Genomic DNA, 17118 nt, shown 5'->3' on the forward strand with positions numbered 1-17118 from the left:
GCGGTTCGCAACCTTTTTGGGACCCCTTTTAGGGAATAAATTTTCAATGGACCCCCTGACAATCCTAACGCCAATTAAGCATTGATGAAAGACTTGTGTAATTTTTGAACGTCCCAATCTAAATATTGCCAACGTCGATAGGTGGTCGCACATTATAGACAAGCAACCATTGACACTCACATTCACACCTATGAACAATTCAGAGCTTTGAATTAACCTAATGGATTGTCGGAGGCACCCAATGGGATCTGCTTTTTAAAAGTTGTGTATACACGTACGTATCATATAGTTTAGCGAATGTTTACGTTATAGAATTATTACTGACTGAGGCTTGTCCCTCATCGGCCACCGTCGAGCACGAACTTTGCGGAGAGCGGCTCGGCTTCCATTGGAAGCCCTCATTTAAAATGTCACCCTCCTTCTTTCTTGGGTTTTTATCGTCCTTAATCCTGGTTATCCGGGGCGACCCCTGTCCGTGTGAGAGAGAAGAGTTATGCCAACAGATACGCGACGAGCGAGATTTCGAGGTACTTTTGATCGACCCTTGAAACTACTAACGGAATACATCCACTTTAAATCCTTCCTGTTTTTTTTTAAATCAGTTTTTGTTTCCTCGGTTATGGGTTTCTTTGTTTGCTTGCTTTTTTAAATTAATCCTGTTGCTTTGCAGAGCAGTGTATAAAACATGTTTTCAAAACGTTAATATTTGTGTACTAGTTTGTCAAGTGTCATTTATTTTGCATGAAAAACAACCAGGAAGTCCTCGGTGTACGACGATGTTACGAACGGCGTGTAGCGGAATACGTCATCACAACACGGTGACAACACAGCACGCTCAGTTACTGCAGTAGCTACTGTTTCTCAAAATAATTTCTGTGATTTTACTCGTACGTAAGCGTAGGTTAGTAATACAAAGCACCAAAATTGGCTAAACAACACTAACGATTCAATTAACCTTGAACTTAATGCTATTGCATTGAACCCACAAGATGTCATTGTTTGGCATAAATAATGCTACAAAATCCATCTTAAAAATGAATACAAAGCCTCTCCTAGCTGAATTTGGGCATAGGTGGGGTACACCCTGGCTTGGTGGGCTGTCAATGCTTCATTTAGACAAACGAGCATTCACATGCACTCTTACGGACAATTTAGTCTTCAATGAACCTACCATGCATGTTTTTGGACAGTGGGAGGAAACTCCCACAAGCACAGGAGAATATGCAAACGCCACACAGCAAGGTCTGAGCCTGGATTTGAATCCACAACTTCAGAACTGTGAGGCAGGTGTGTTGACAGTTGCCCACAGGGCTGCCATACCTTAAGCCCCTATTAGAAATACCTCTAAAGTACCTGTAAAGAACATAAAACATTAAAACTCCACTTTCTGATTTACCCAAAAGATGATCTCTATGCTGTTGAATGAGAACGTGAGTCCAAACTTAGGACTGGCACTAGTGTTTGTTTGTTTGTTTTTAAATATAAAGTTATTTGTTTATTTGATGTGGACATAAGGTCAATTTTGGAATGGCTCTGCATGTGTCCTTATGTATATAAAAAAAGCAAATACTGGCTACACAGGGAAACTGTGTGTCGAGTTTGCTCAATAAAGATAAATGAGTAAAATCGACATTTGGATTTGATTGAAATATAAGACGTGAGTGGAGTGTGGTGTGTGTGTGCGCTCTCAGGTGTTTGTGTTCGACGTGGGCGGGAAGACATGGAAGTCGTACAACTGGAGCGTGGTGACGACAGTGGCCACATTTGGGAAATACGACGCGGAGCTTATGTGTCATGCTCATTCTAAAGGAGCACGGGTAGTACTCAAAGGTATTTTCTTGATCAAATCATGTCTTTCCGTTATTGTCTACTTATCGTTAGCCTAAACCATAATTGCTTAAGTCATTTTTAACTTACTAACAGAATTTTAACAACCAATGTTCTTGCTAAAATCATTTTTTTCCCCTTTATGTTAAGCTACTCAGGCATTCACGTCACGGCTCTGCAAAGGTTGACTCGAGGCAACTAGACTTGTTTGTTGAATTTGTTTTCAGAAAATGTTCAATAACACAACTAAACAACAAATTTATTGTCTTAACAATAAATAAGTGATAGTAATATAATAAATAATAATAATAAATATAAAACAAATATAATAATAAGTGATTTAGGATAAACTATTGGTTTTGCTCAATCCGGTCAACTTTGTGAAGTATGGCCAAATATTTTTGTTTACATGTACAGGTATTTTGCCATTAGATGTTCAAATAAACAGAGGTTCGTGTCCTGAATTTTAAATGATGATGTAACATTCAATTTACAGGTACCGTAATGTCTCATGTATAATGCACATTTCCCCCCCTAAAAATGTCAAAACTCAATGGTGCGTATTATACATAGGTATAGGGGAAAATGGGGTGGGGCGGAAACTGCCATTTTATAAATGTATGCCGCCATCTAGAGGTTATGAAAAAGCGGTACATGTTAATTTCAATATGCCACTGCCACCTAGAGGTTATGAGAGAGGTATACACTTTCATTCTAATATGCCAGTGCCACCTAAAGGCTATGAAAAATGTGTAGCCTATGCTTTCATTCCAATATGACTGCATAATATATACAGTTGTACTCATAAGTTTACATTCTGTGGCAGAATTTGTGAAATATTGTTTTTTAAACTACGACTGATGAATGAACAACAAGCATCATTCATTTCTTTATGGTTATGTTTTTTTGACGATAATGCTTTTCTGAAATGTTTGACAGTTTAAATTGAATCCAATTAAAATAAAAATAAATGTGTTTCGCTTGGCCCTTCATGTTTTCTTTAAAGAATTGTACCTATCTTACAAATTCTGCCCGGGTAATCAAACATATGAGCACAACTGTATCTTTTCTCATTTACAAAATAAAACTAGGGCTGTGAATTTCAAAATAACAACAAGTAAATAAAGTAGTATTACGTGTTCAAATAAAGTGCTTAACTTTAGAATAATTATTTGAAAAAACTAACAAAATAAAGACAATACTTCGTTTTGATCATATGAGTAGAAGCAAAATCGTGCATTGTAAAAATGCATTATACATAGGTAGAAGGTTTTTCCAGAATTTTTAGGTCCACTTTGGGGGTGCATATTATACATGAGTGCGCATTATACACGATAAATTCCGGTAATTACTTTTATCTATTTCTACTATTTACAGTAAGCAAAGTTTGAAACATTTGCTTAATAAACTGTTAACAAGTTGGCATGAAAACCTGACCTGAACAAAAGAAACGGATGTCATTTTCGGATTCAGCCATGCAAAATTGTCCTAAATCAGTTAAAAAAAATTACACTCCATACAATTGTTTTGTTGTTGTTGTAACCCAGTGTTATGATTTAGGGACCATTCTACCGAATCAGTGCCATTTGCTTGTTGTAATTCTCTCAAAATAAATTCTAATTTCTTTGTCTTTTTCAACGCAAAATCGGATCGTACTTGTATGAATTATTAAAAATGTGTATTGACCCATCTCAGATAACTTAATTTGTTTGTGTCATTGTTTTATTGTACAGTGAACAGGACTGAAAGTAACAGGAGTGAGTTTGTATTATAGAATTAGCAAATACATGAAATACAGGCACATGGCATTTATGTTAATAGCATATTGACACTGAGGACATCATAATGAATCAACAAAAATGTTTTATGTAAAAATATAACATTTCCAAAGAATTAAAATTTCTATATTTCATGGTAAACTAATTTTAGGATGCTGGGACAGGCAAAAATACTATTTTTCCACTGTTAAATTAACAATTTAAATGATATTAAATATGCATTTAGGACACTTTGCTTAGTAAAAAAAAATAAAAATTGTTACAGTTCATTTTGTCATGAATTTATACATTCTTGTTTCCTGATGCCGCAAATGTCACTGATTCGATAGAATGACCCTTAGGCAATTATGCTATTAGGTTGACAATTTCAAATTATATGCACATTTTCGGGATGTGTTGGAAAGCTCATTTGTACGTCTTTCATTCAGGTGACATTCGCCTCGCTTACATTGTGGACCAAAACAACAGGACAGGTTGGATAACGGAGAAGGTCAACTTGGCCAAAAGTCAGTTCATGGATGGGATCAATATTGACATTGAACAAGCAGTAGAAGAAGGCTCGTCCGAGTACTTTGCTCTAGCAGACCTGGTCAAAGAAACTACTGAGGCTTTCCACAAGGAGATCCCTGGTTCTCAGGTGATTATGTTACTCTGGGCACCACAAAACACAGGTAAAACCTCCCTGCTAACCCAATCCTGTTCTTCAGGTGTCATTTGATGTTGCCTGGTCGCCCGAACGTATCGACAAGCGCTGCTACGACTACATCGCCATCGCTGAGTCCTGCGATTTGCTCTTTGTGATGTCCTATGATGAGCAGAGTCAGATACCGGGAGACTGTATCGCCATGGCCAATGCCCCCATCACTCAAACTCTTAACGGTTCGTGAGCCACTTGTTTGTCAAGGGTGAAGTAACCAATTAATGACGAGCACTCTCATCTCTCTCTCTCCCCAGCCTATGATCAATATTTGAATTTGAAGATAGCTCCACAGAAGTTAGTGATGGGTGTGCCGTGGTATGGCTATGACTACCCTTGTCTCAACTTCACACAGGTAGAATATTCATATTAAGAAGTGTTGCTGAACATTTATTGAACAAAGGCACATATTTTACGTTTGAAAAATAGCCCAAAATGTCGCAAAAAGTGGGTACATAGGTCAATTATGTACCTTCCACCATCTAATTTAAGAGCATTTGATTGTTCTGCCAATCACTATACGTTGCTGTCATAGATAGATGAACAAAGATACATTATTTGTTGTAAAAATATTTTTTCTCGCATCACACCTGAGGACACTAGCACACTAATGTGCAACTGCGCACTGGTTGAGAATAATTGATCTCAACCATTGATTCTCTATTGGTAGGACACAACAGTGGGTTACGGACAGCAAGTAAATCTTTTTACTAGGTTCACGACGGTGCCGAACAGCTCGCAACTAACTCATTTGCACAGCGGCATATGAATACGCCGTCATGTGGCTCAAGAAGGTACACACAAAATCAGATTACATGAAGGAATGGAAATTTGTCGTAAATTGAGGTCCCCCCTCTGCGGTGTAATATTTCATTTGCATTCCAAGTCGGACTTGTCTTTTTGTTTGATAACACGTTATTTTTGGCCGGCATATATCAGAAATGTTACTACTAGGGGTATAACAGTACATTTGTATTCATATTCAGATTTGATTTCTTTGCTGATTTTTTTCCCCTCTCTTCTAGCTAGTGAGGTCATGCCTAGGATATTTGGTAGTGCGTCAAACTCAGTCAAACGGGAATATCAGTGAAGCACAAAGACAAATAAACGTAACTGTAAACTGCTAAGCAGTAAAACAGTCTTGTCTTAAATGACCATGTGTATGACACAACTGGACAAAAGTATCTGGACATGACTGAAGTCTCACTGCTTAGAATGTGAGTCCGCTCACTTCATGGAACTCGTCGAGGCTGGACCTGAAGTGAATAAGTGTCACACGAAAAAAGCAAATAGCACAAGTGTCGAGTTAATTCTGTTCGCTCGAGGTCTCGTCTGATGTGACAGCAGTTCAAATTCTGAAGTTTTGTGAGAGACATATTTTAGTCAAATTCCAAATGATAAGACTTAAGAGTCATTGGACTTTAGAAGGTCTGTTGTATTTACATGCTTTTGCTACAGGCTGTCCTCTTTTCAGGTGCAAATGATTTTATCTTCCCATGTACCAGAATAACATCTGTTCTATCGCCAAAGTGCCATTCCGTGGCGCTCCGTGTAGCGATGCTGCTGGAAAACAGAAAGCGTACAGCTGGATCATGAAACAGGTCAGCAGCTCATTGTCAGGCCGCCTGTGGGACGGCGTGCAGCAGGCGCCTTACTTCAATTACAAGGTATGCATTAGCTCTGCTTTAAGGTGTTTTGATTTCATACCATTTTGCAGCTTGAATACATTTCCCCTTAAGCAGGGTACACACACACACACACTGATTTTTAACATCTTTCTTAACCAATGCAAGAGACCCCACACACGAACCGTAACGTACAGTACAGTACTGAGTAGTAATAGTAGTAGTGGAAGTAAAGGAAATGGAAGAAAGTAGGCTGACTGTTAGCCAATCTGGTAACTACATTTTGGTTGCGAACTCTTCTCATTGTCATTTATATTGTTATCAGGGGTTTCAAATGGGGGGGAGGGAGGGGCTGAGCATAGGGGGCCTCTGGCCATCTGTGAAAGGGGCCCCAATTCCCCCACCCCCTGTTGATAGATCATTTTAGGAAGCTGACTCTAGGGTGAAAATACTGAATTTCGGACAAATTATCAGTGTGTGTGTGTGTACCCTTCTTTAGAAACAGCAGTAAAACTTTCTTGTTTTAACATCTTCAAGTAAACCAAAACTTTAGGCCCTCAGTAGCGCTCATTTTGCAGTCAATCGTCTGTGTGTGTGTTGCCCCCCCCCCCACAGGACCCGGAAGGACAGATTCACCAGGTCTGGTATGACGACCCAGAGAGTATTTGCCTCAAGACGGACTTTGTGAAAGCAAAAGGTTTGAGAGGAGTGGGCATGTGGAACGGCAACATCTTGGACTACAGCGACGATCCGGTTGCTAGGCAGCAGAGCGCAATGATGTGGAATGCTCTATTTGGATGCTAGCTGGCCTAAAGTTTACGGCCTCTTGACATTTACGGCTGCATTGTTGTTGCTAAGTCAACGAGTCCCTTTGTGACGATAACATTGTTCCAGTTCACAGAGGCATACATCCGCTTCAGACTTTGTTGCTTTAATGATGCCGCTACCTTTCAATGCAGTTTCGTCTCCGACATTCCACGGGGCTGTAGAAGTCCACTGTTATTCACTTTTTGTATTGTGCTTTGTATTAACGACCGCTATTGAGCATTTAAAAAAAAAAAACACATTATAACAGCATGCAAGTTCACATGGGGGAAAAAAGATGACCAGTGAGATGACAAGTTAGTCAACCTCTCAAGTCAAAAACACTATTTTCCTTATTTTCCACATATGAAACAATAAAACTGGAAATGGTCAAGGAAGAAAATGTTAACCTTTTAGTAGACAAGACACAGAACAAGCACTTTGAGAATGATGAGATACAATTTTGTAAAAACTTGTTCAAATAAAAAAAGGACAGTTTAAATACAACCTGATGGGTGCTACTATAAGAACTACCGGTATGTGCCTATTTCTCCTTAAGTGAGGTGTACACACGCACGAACAGGTATAGTTATTTGCCACATGCAACTGCTACCCCCCCCAAACCACACGTTGTCTCATAGCAAAATCATAACACAATATCAGAGAGAGAGGAACATGGTCTGTTTCCTTATTATGAGGTTATAATTACATAGAATACTTTTTTTATAGGTAAAAAGGCATATTTTTCTAACAGAGATAATCCAAACCAAACTGTCACCATAATAAAAAATGTCACCATTTTTAACTATCATAGAAGGATAAAACAACAAAACACAATCTTAACTGAAGCAAATAACAGGTGTAATGATTGCAATGCCAATACGCCTCATTTAAAAAAAATTTTTTTACGTATAAACAAACAATAAACACTCACGCTTTGTTGCTCTGCAATAACAGTCCGTGTGGGAAAATACTCATCTAAAAATTCCGCGGTACTGCGAATAATCTGTGATATAATTACGCTAAAAAAGGAAAGAATCCGCGATGCACTGAACCCGCAAAAATTGAACTCTATAATATTGTTTTTTTTTTTTTAAACATACAGTAATGACATGATTAAATGGATGTAAAGAATTAAACAGTTTGTGGATCGTGATTTAATGCTTCAATTAAATTCATTGTCCTGCTCCTTCTTACGTGTGCACCTTGGCCACCTGGGGTCAGTATAATACAGAAATAACAAAACATACAAGCGTTTAACAACCTATTCCGTTAGCTGCAGTAATAGTAGTCATTTTTCACAAAGGATAAATAATATATGCCTTTGAGTATTGTTATATTGTCGATCTACGTGTTGATGCACTGTTTGTGTTGAAATAGCTGTTTCTTAAGATTTATAACACCACGACACAGATGCTGTTTGTTAGCCTATCTATGGCGTTTTTGCAATGCCATAAGCTCAACAGACTGTCGTAAGGTAAAGCTATGTGGTTGTTTTGATGACAAGGTGCAATTCTTTTGTTGAATGTTTAGTTTGACATGAAACTTCAACCGGGATTGGCAATGAACAGCTCGAAGCCTCTTAAGAAGAATGGTTCATTACCTGCCAAACTGCTACTTGTGAAGCGAGTTTTCACTGCCACCTTACAGTGCATATACTGTTACTCAATTTTTTACATGCAAATCAAAGCAAATAATTGTCAAAACAACAGCTCAGATCTGGAAAAACTCAGTCACTAGTATCTCAAGGCAGACACCACTGTTTTAAAAGGTAATGTAAGATGAGTTTTAAATTATATATATATACATGCACCTATCTACTGTATTGTATTTTGCTGTGAACCAAGTTTAAGTCGCTCAATTTAAAATGATACAGACAAAAAATTAGCACATTGCTCCGTTAATAATTTTACAGTCCACGCCTGGTTGGTGTTCTACAGCCATGTCAATTCTAGTTTTTAGGTGTTACAGGAGTAACTAGCTACGTGTTCCAGTTTTTTTTTTTTTTTTTTTAAAAACATCTTGTTCTTGGGATTCAGTTGGAGCTGTTTTGGAATTGTCCTTTGTCTCGCCTGCCGCTCACAAAGCTGAGAGACGCCGCAGGCACCCGCTGACAAGAATGACTCTTCTTCTGGGCCAGTTCGGCCTTCAGTGCCCTCAGTTCAGTGGCAGCCTGTTTCCGCAGCTACAGCAGTGTTTATGGGAAGACATGACGTTCCGTGAAGGACCTTTTTTATTTCGCTATAGGAGCTCTAGTACTTTTTAAGATTTACCTTTATCTCCGTCACCAGCTTCATCTTGGCGTCTTCGACCTTCCTCTTCAGGTTGTCCATGTCATGACTTTCTGTCAGGATCTGAATGATGAGCTCATTCTAAACACATTTGTTCCCCACTTATTTAAAGAGAAATATAGGCATAAAAATTAACAAGTACAAAAACTTACACGTTACCTGAGTATTTATTATCCATATGATGTTTTACTTTTACTGCTTACATTTGAAAACAAATATCTGTAGTTTCAACTCCTTACTTTGTCCGACTAGGCTCGTTACTTTTTTCAACCTCCGCGGATGACAACGTAAAGGTAAAGTCAACCGCGGTTAAGATCCCGATTGAGTGACATTTTGGGGTCTTTCTTATATTACGAGTTATAATAGGCCCAACCCTGTCAGCTCGCAAGCTATCTGATGGCGAGCACCCATCATCGGGGCGTAGAAAGCCCAGCGACTACCCAGTGGAAAATCTTCCAGCCACCAAAGGGTTTAAGCGGATATATTTTTGCGTCTCAAACATCTACCGATCCATTTTTCGAGTCAAATGAAGTGAGGCTACTTGATTGCTAGCAGTTTTAAAACTGCAAACTTCCCTACAGGAGTTGAATCAATACTTCTACTTCCATCCATCCATTTTCCATAACGCTTATCCTACTTCTACAATTACCAGAGCGTGAGTAATTTTGCCACTTCTATAGATAGTGAGTATAAGGGTAGAAGGATGATGAGGATGGAGCTGCCAGGCAAGAGAGCTAGAGGAAGACCAAAGAGAAGGTTGATGGATGACATGCGAGCAGTTGGTGTTAGAGAGGAAGATGCAGGAGATAGGCTTACATGGAAAAGGATGACACGCTGTGGTGACCCCTAACGGGACAAGCCGTACGGTAAAGAAATTGCATTTGTCACAATTAATTTGAACGTACCTTTTCAGAGGACCTTCCTTGTTTTTGCGGCTTGCTTCTGCAATCTCTGGCGTGGAGCTGATGCAGGAGTTTGTTGTAGAATGTCTCCAGTTCTTGCCGCACATTCCTCAGTGCGTCTTCCAAAGGTGCGGTGGCCTTCTTGGTATCAAAATACTTCTTTTTCCAGCTGTCGCGGGCTTGTCAAATCAACAGCAAAAAAACAGAGTTTCTTTTAAAAAAAACACTGCCAGGGATACATTTTAACATACTCTTCTATCTGAAATTAAAATCAAACACTTGACAAAGTGACAAACAGTATCTTAGCCAAAGACCCTTGCAAATCTTATTGCTCTGAAAGGGTCTATATAAGGGGCTCCTCAGAACATGAACAGGGCCATTACGCAGGAAAAATTAAAACACAGGCAACTTTATAACGACTACATTTTTTTCGTAGATAACCAAATTGAAATGTTTGATTTATATTACAAAACGTTTTATCTAACAAAACAGTATCAAATCCAAGGACTTTTTTTTTTTCTTTACTCCACTTTGGAAACTTATAACTGTTAACATGTATAATTACATGCACATTATTCCTGACATATAATGTTTGATTAATTAATTTTACTTCATATAAATTATACAATCAAATTACAGCATTTTTAGTTCTTTGTCATTTGTTTAATCACATTTCTTTCAAAAATCCCATACATAAGAGTATTTAATTTATATTGATATTTTAACATGTTTGGCAAACTAATTTGTATATATATTTAAAATATTTGACAACCATTTTATTTCATGAAAAACTATTGTTTTACACTATTTTGGTTTTACAATTCGTTTGCCTAACAGAATAATGGCCTAAGTCATTTTAAACTTACTGTCACAATATATATAAAAAAACAAAAATACCAATGTACCCGCTAAAATGTGTGTTTTTGTTTTGTTTTTTGGTGGTTTGTTTTTTTTGTCTGTGGAGATTGTCAGTCATCCAGGTCATGGTAATCGGCATAGGCTAAATCGAGGCAACTGGAGTCTTCTTGTTTGTTGAATTTGTTGTGCTTTTTCATTTTCCAAAAACCTTAAAGAATTACTCAGGTAATTATCCTAGTCGACTAACAATTTTCAATATTTCAAAAATGCTTCACAAACCAATTTTATTTTATTGTTCCAAAAGCAATACGCAATCAAGTTATTTTGTTGTTGTTGGTGTGACTTTCGCCTTGTCCCATCAGGGGCTGCCACAGAGAGTCACTTCCAAAATTTGTTTGGCAGTTTTTACGCCAGATATCCTTCCAGACTCAACCGACCCAATGTATTATTATATTTTTTTTTTCATCCAGGCTTGGGATCTGCAGTGGCTGGGTATTGGGGCACTGACCAGTAATTGAATCCGGGCTTTCTGAACGAAAAGCACCAGCATGTACACATTACCTATGCAGATTTTACTTTGTCAATGTTTTAATTCAATTGATATGAAAATATTTGACAAATTAATTTCATTTTTATTTCAATGTTTTTACTTCGCTTTATACATAACAGACAGTATGAATTTGGACTGTAATTGTATCATACAATGATAATTAAAAAACATCTGACAGCCAGAAACCATTTTTAGAGGAGTGCCCCAAGAACCTGTTTTAAGACCACACTCAATCAGGTAACTGAGTACACTTTGAATGTTTGTAACATTTTGGTTATCTTCTTAAGTTTTCCACCACCTTGGTTCCTGCGGTGTCTGTTCTGGGCCAACAAATCTTTCCCTTTCCTGAGCAGCTCTTGTCTTTTCCACTCCAACTGCTTCCTTTCCTCCTTCACCAGCTTTATTTCCTCTATTAGTTCTTCCCCTATAAGAGACAAACATTGTTTCAAATGTGACCTAATAGCCCTTGTGTGTGCTGTTTTCCTGACGCGATGGCTAACTATTATTTGGGATGACAGTTGAAACAACAGGTTTGTGGGTTGTCATGGTCAGGTCTAGACCAGGAGGCGGAGAAGTGCACCGGATGGGTCGGGATAACACAACTGGGCTTTCTGTCACCTTTATAATGAAAAGAAACAATGGATTTTCATACATTCTCATGCATAGAACATCATGTTTTAAAAGGTCCATTTCAACCATTACCCCACTTGTTGTTTTAGACCTGAGAGACAGAAATGTGTGCACATCTCGTGATTTCCCGAGCCTGCGGATAGAAAGACAGAAATGTGCTAGTCAATCTTTAGAACAAGCACACAGTGGACAGTGAAGTGGGAGCTAAGCTCACTGCCTGTCTGAATCTCCATCCTCCACCGACTCCACAGGTCCTGAATCTTTGGCGACTCTGCTTCCTTGCTGATGATGTATCTTCTTTCTCCAAGTTGTTTCTTCCTCCTTGGGATGCTCCTTCACCTGAGCCAAGCTACCTTTACAAAATGTTAGCAAAGATTTATACATTTATTTCTCTCTATTTTGGGGAGCAACAATTTAAAAAACAAAAAAAAACAAAGAGCAAATTAAGTTTCCAAATAAGAACAAAAAAGTTTGATTGAGTCCTGTAAACATTAACATGTTCACCTTTATTCGGTGCTTGACTCTTGGACTTTCTCTGGTCACGCTCCCCACTCTCGTGCCACTCCATCTTATTGCCAGAGAGACCATCCTCCTCCTCGCCACGTCCTCCCTCTGAGGAGCTGTAACCCTGCTCGTCGTCATCCTCCTCCTCCTCCTCCTCCTCCTCCAAGCTGGAGGTGGGAACAAGCTGGTGGGAAGACTGGGGGATGTGGGGGAACTTCACAGGCTCTTTTGTCTCAGCTGGAGAGCTCCAAGTCTTGTGGGGGTAGTAGGTCGGGCGGTCCGGGGAGTTGATGCTGGTGTCTGGGCTGAGCGAATGGGAGGAAAGGCTGCTTTCGTTCTCCACTGTGGGTAGTAGGTAAAGTTCTGGCTGGGGAGCCTTGAAAAACAGTCATGAACATCAGTGGATTAAAAGGTACAAGAGGGCTCAGTAAAGTGGAAAAAATATATATTTAAATGTATTTGTCTGTCCGACCATATTGCGGTTTAACAGCCTCAGCTTTTTGTTACACTATAGGTGACAAGACAAAAAAATTACAGTTGGACCTTGATTTATGAGCTTGATTTATTCCGTGCCCATACTCGTAACTCAAATCAACTTTCCCCAATAATCCGTTTTGGGGATTTACTAATAAGAAAAATGGGACTGTGCAATATTATACTGTATAAAAATATATACAGTAATAGCATCATATAATCTAATGTGAAGACATGTTCCACTTGGCTTTCACTGAACTAAATCACAGTTTTTTCCTTTTTGACGCTTTTCTCACGTTCAGCAGTTTCTCCATCTTCTCATGGACAGAGATACGCACAGGCCCGATTCTAGGATGAGGGGCTTAGGGGTGCTGGGATTCAGTTTAGGAGTGCGTCAGCACCCCCAAAAACGGGGTAGAAATGCTTATGCCAGTCAGTAAGCTATTCAGTAGCACATTGGCTTTAATCACATGTATGTACATGACACAACTAACTTCTCTCATTCCAATTTAAACAGAGAACAATGGTACTCTCCGACCACCTTGAAACGTTTCCCAACTAGAAAAAAAAAAAGATAGCTAACTCCTACCTAACAACATAAGCAGTGACCTACGGTTGAATGCAGAAAAAATGAGGAATGGTCACGATAATCGTGTGGTGGTATTGAGTCGTTGAAGTTAAAATATGTACCACATATCCTGGTTTAATGGAGGCACTATTGGGGAAGAAAAACATTTTTGAGGAAGTTGTAGGGGGGGGTTTCTCTATTTTTATTGTTAAAATATTATACTACAATCAATTACTGTATTGTGGTTTTACCATTTTCTAGGCTGTTTAAAAACAACATAAAGTTTCAAAAAAAAAAGTTGCATCTGTCAGATTTTAGGGGGTGCTAGGATTTATTTTAGGGGTGCTTCAGCACCCATCCAAAATGGGACTAGAAACACCAATGGATACACAGCATAGAAATTATTTTAACTGGGCTGGCATTATAGCCTTTATACTCCTTCTGCGTCATATAGTTCATATTGCAGAAGTACTGTGATCGTACTGGTTCGCCAAGTCGACTACACGCATGCCTCATATATATCTATATATATATGTTATGATTTCAAGCTTTAATTCGGTGGACTTCTTCTCAGCACTTACTTTCTTAGGACCCACAGTTACAAAAAAATACATTTGGGGAAATTAAAAAAGGAAAATGCGTGGACAAAACACAACAGACTCACTGCGAGGTACCAACGTGAACTGATGGTGGCCGGACGTTGTGAAGTTTGCAAAGAAATGTCAGTCACCCACATGCTTGGTGGTAATAATTACAACTAGGGATTGTTCAAAAAGGCAAAAATATGAAAATGAATCATGTTTTACATACATATGGTGGAGCAAATGTTTTCACTTTCACATCCTTCTCCTGCTTGCTTTTGACCTGTCACACAACAGACAAAAGCAAAGGTTAAAAAAGACCTTTTGGCCCAAACAAGCAGTGAACTGCTCTTGCATAGTGTGATGTCAGATGGACTCACCAGAGCCAAGCTGCGGCCCACACACTTCAAGAAAGAGAATTTGTCTAGGCTCCTCTCTGCACCCAGGAGCTCCCCTAGTTCACTCCTCAGAGCTTTCAGGGTGACCTCAGGATAAACCCTAAATAAGCAAAATCTAGATGGGACTTACAATGAACATATTAGTGTTGTTTTCTTTTATTGGCCAGTACTACATGGAACCTTTGGTTTCAAGTTTTTTTGGACACTGAAGTGATTTTTTTTTATTAATTTTTTTTTTACTTATGCTTCATCCATCCATTTTCCGTACCACTTATCCTCACTCGGGTCGCGGGCGTCCTGGAGCCAATCCCAGCTGAGTCTGGGCGAGAGGCGGGGTACAATCGCCAGCCAATCTCAGTACTTATGTTTCAGTGAATAGTACATATAACAAGATGGTACCTTGCGGGTGGGGGTTGGGAAATATTTGGAACTCATATATCACAGAACAATATATGCTGGGAAAGAGAGGGGGGAACGGGACAGAAAAGGAGAATGAGGGAGAGAGGGGGATGGTGGGAGAGAAAATCAGGCGAAAGATCACGAGAGAAGGAGTGAGAGAGACAAAGAGGGCAAGAGAGAGGGTGATAGAAATTGAGGGGTACAGAAAGATGGAGGGATGTCAAAAGCGAGAGAGAGAGAATGAGAGAGAGAGAAATGCAGGCAAGTGGAGAGAGGGAGTGAGGGATGCAGGAGGAAGAGAGGAATGGAGGGATCAAAAGATAGAGGGATGTCAAGAGAGACAGAGAGAGGAGAGGGGGAAAGGCGTGTGGGGGGGAGATAAAGAGAGAGGGATGTGAGTATGAGCGGAAGTGAGAGATAGAGAGTGGTCCAAAGGAGAGACAGAGGGAAGGAGAGACGAATGGAGGAAGGGAGGAATATAGGCAAGTGGAGAGAGAGAGAGAGAGAATTCAGAATTTCACTCTATAAAATAGCGTCTTAAGTGTGTTTTATAATCTGCAACAGGAGCGAGTCTATGTCGAGTACTTTGGGTGGCCTGAGCCCGTGACCTAATTTTGGAAAGTACTCTTCTGAAATTTGATCAAACAATTGAGACCTTGAAAAAGACCATTTGGTGGATGACCCAAAATATGATTATTGTTATGATTATATCTATGTAGCTATTCATTCAATACAGTATAAAAGTCTGGTTTATTGTCTGAAAAGTACAGACCTTTTGTAACAGTATGAATACAATGAGTATTTCATCTCAGAGGCAGGGAATATGAAACATTTTTTGGCTAGTCTCTTGCTCTATTAAAGAAGAAATACATTAAGTTGTTTCTAAGGTCACCTTTTGAGTAATAGACAACACTGTTGGAAATGTACTATATACAGTATATACTGGTACTTTGAGTCAAGCTGCAATTGGCTCCACCGTGACAAGGTTGATGTCATAAAAAACATTAAAATGACAAATACTGAAGCCATAATTTATTAACAATTATGATTGTCCCACGGTAATGTTCTTGACAAATTTTTGGAAAATATGGAAAAATTGTTCTGGAAGTGAATTTTTCTAGGTTGGCTGCTCTGATCATGTATGACAGAAGAACTATATTAAGTCCTCCAACTTTTTTGGTGGTTCTCAAAAGAAATGAGCGAACTCATCACAGTTTTCATGCTCAACTTCGATAACAAATAATGAGTCAATGGTGTTTAGATATTAAAAGAAAAGTCTGCTTGTAACACTTTTATGGACTGTTTTGGTTTTAGTCAAGAAGTAACACTTAGAATAACTCTGCCATGTTTAATAGTTCATTCAATAAATATTGTAAATCATGTGACTTTCTTTCTGCAAAGACCAAGCATGACCTGATGAAGCCCGCAGATATGAAGCTCTCTGTGGCTTCTGCGGGAACTTTGTTCAGCTTCACATTCCACTGGTCGTCTGGCACATAGAGAACATGCAGCTCCACAAACTGAACACGCACACAACAAACATTGAAACCGTAACTCCAGAGTGTCGTAACGGATCATTTGCTTTCCATGTACTGTGAACATACCTTGCAACTGATTGGTCTCCTCTCCACCGTATAAGTAGATTCACACGACAAGGCCATTTTCATCAGTGCAGTCATGCACATGCGCGCTCCTCAAACAGAGGAACGCTGCGTTTTTATGGTGTGTCGTTTGGCCCGGCGGAGGCGTGGACTGCTGTGAGTTGACTTGAAACTACAGAGGCTCTCCATACTCGAGAATCTTTTATGAGAATGCCAGCATCGGTTGCTCTGGTTGCAGACGAGGTAAAAGAACTCGCACTCTGCAGCAGCTGGTGGTCTTGAGGCTGGCACAAGACAACACGTTTGCAACGAATCATTCTTGGAGGCGACAACATCATACGCGTCTCGGAAATAAAGCGGGGGATAATATAAAGGCTAATGATGGGGAATATCTTGCCTCTCTGAAGCTGTTGCGCCATCGTCGTTAATGCTCCCTGGTTCATGTTTCTCCATGTCGCTGCCGCCTTACAAGACTCCAAAATCTTAATCAAGATTTCATTCGCATTTGACTTCATTTCTCTCGTTATTTTTGTTGTTGTTTTACATCAGGTTGTCATCTGCATAGTTAAAAAAAGCGTATTTTGACAAAGGAGTACACAATACAGATACTGCTGATATAAAATGTGTACAC

General features: G+C 39.2%; 2 protein-coding genes across 2 annotated transcripts; one reads left to right on the top strand and one right to left on the bottom strand.

The window, feature by feature from the left end:
* Positions 1-368: 368 nt before the first annotated feature.
* On the top strand, positions 369-7887 carry ctbs (chitobiase, di-N-acetyl-). Its single transcript, XM_061684785.1, has 7 exons — positions 369-527; positions 1692-1830; positions 4034-4242; positions 4313-4484; positions 4560-4657; positions 5808-5969; positions 6543-7887. Exons 1-7 carry the CDS (start codon positions 408-410, stop codon positions 6729-6731), a joined length of 1089 nt encoding a protein of 362 aa, XP_061540769.1. The 5' UTR covers positions 369-407; the 3' UTR covers positions 6732-7887.
* Positions 7888-8725: 838 nt separating this feature from the next.
* Positions 8726-16571, bottom strand: spata1 (spermatogenesis associated 1). Its single transcript, XM_061684112.1, has 12 exons — positions 16491-16571; positions 16300-16406; positions 14470-14587; positions 14319-14372; positions 12467-12842; positions 12177-12315; positions 12035-12095; positions 11833-11950; positions 11631-11756; positions 9928-10103; positions 9005-9103; positions 8726-8916 (listed from the first exon to the last, which is right to left on the bottom strand). Exons 1-12 carry the CDS (start codon positions 16569-16571, stop codon positions 8767-8769), a joined length of 1605 nt encoding a protein of 534 aa, XP_061540096.1. The 3' UTR covers positions 8726-8766.
* Positions 16572-17118: the final 547 nt, after the last annotated feature.

This window comes from Phycodurus eques, chromosome 8 (assembly GCF_024500275.1).
Source record: "Phycodurus eques isolate BA_2022a chromosome 8, UOR_Pequ_1.1, whole genome shotgun sequence".
NCBI classification, from domain to species: Eukaryota; Metazoa; Chordata; class Actinopteri; order Syngnathiformes; family Syngnathidae; genus Phycodurus; species Phycodurus eques.

Coding starts and splice junctions, on each gene's coding strand:
- ctbs (XM_061684785.1), top strand. CDS start 408: ATGTCACCCTCCTTCTTTCTTGGGTTTTTATCGTCCTTAATCCTGGTT. Junction 4,243..4,312: donor AGGAGATCCCTGGTTCTCAG/GTGATTATGTTA, acceptor CCTGTTCTTCAG/GTGTCATTTGATGTTGCCTG. Junction 5,970..6,542: donor CGCCTTACTTCAATTACAAG/GTATGCATTAGC, acceptor CCCCCCCCACAG/GACCCGGAAGGACAGATTCA.
- spata1 (XM_061684112.1), bottom strand. CDS start 16,571: ATGTGCATGACTGCACTGATGAAAATGGCCTTGTCGTGTGAATCTACT. Junction 11,757..11,832: donor AACTGTCATCCCAAATAATA/GTTAGCCATCGC, acceptor TGTCTCTTATAG/GGGAAGAACTAATAGAGGAA. Junction 10,104..11,630: donor CAGACACCGCAGGAACCAAG/GTGGTGGAAAAC, acceptor TGATTTGACAAG/CCCGCGACAGCTGGAAAAAG.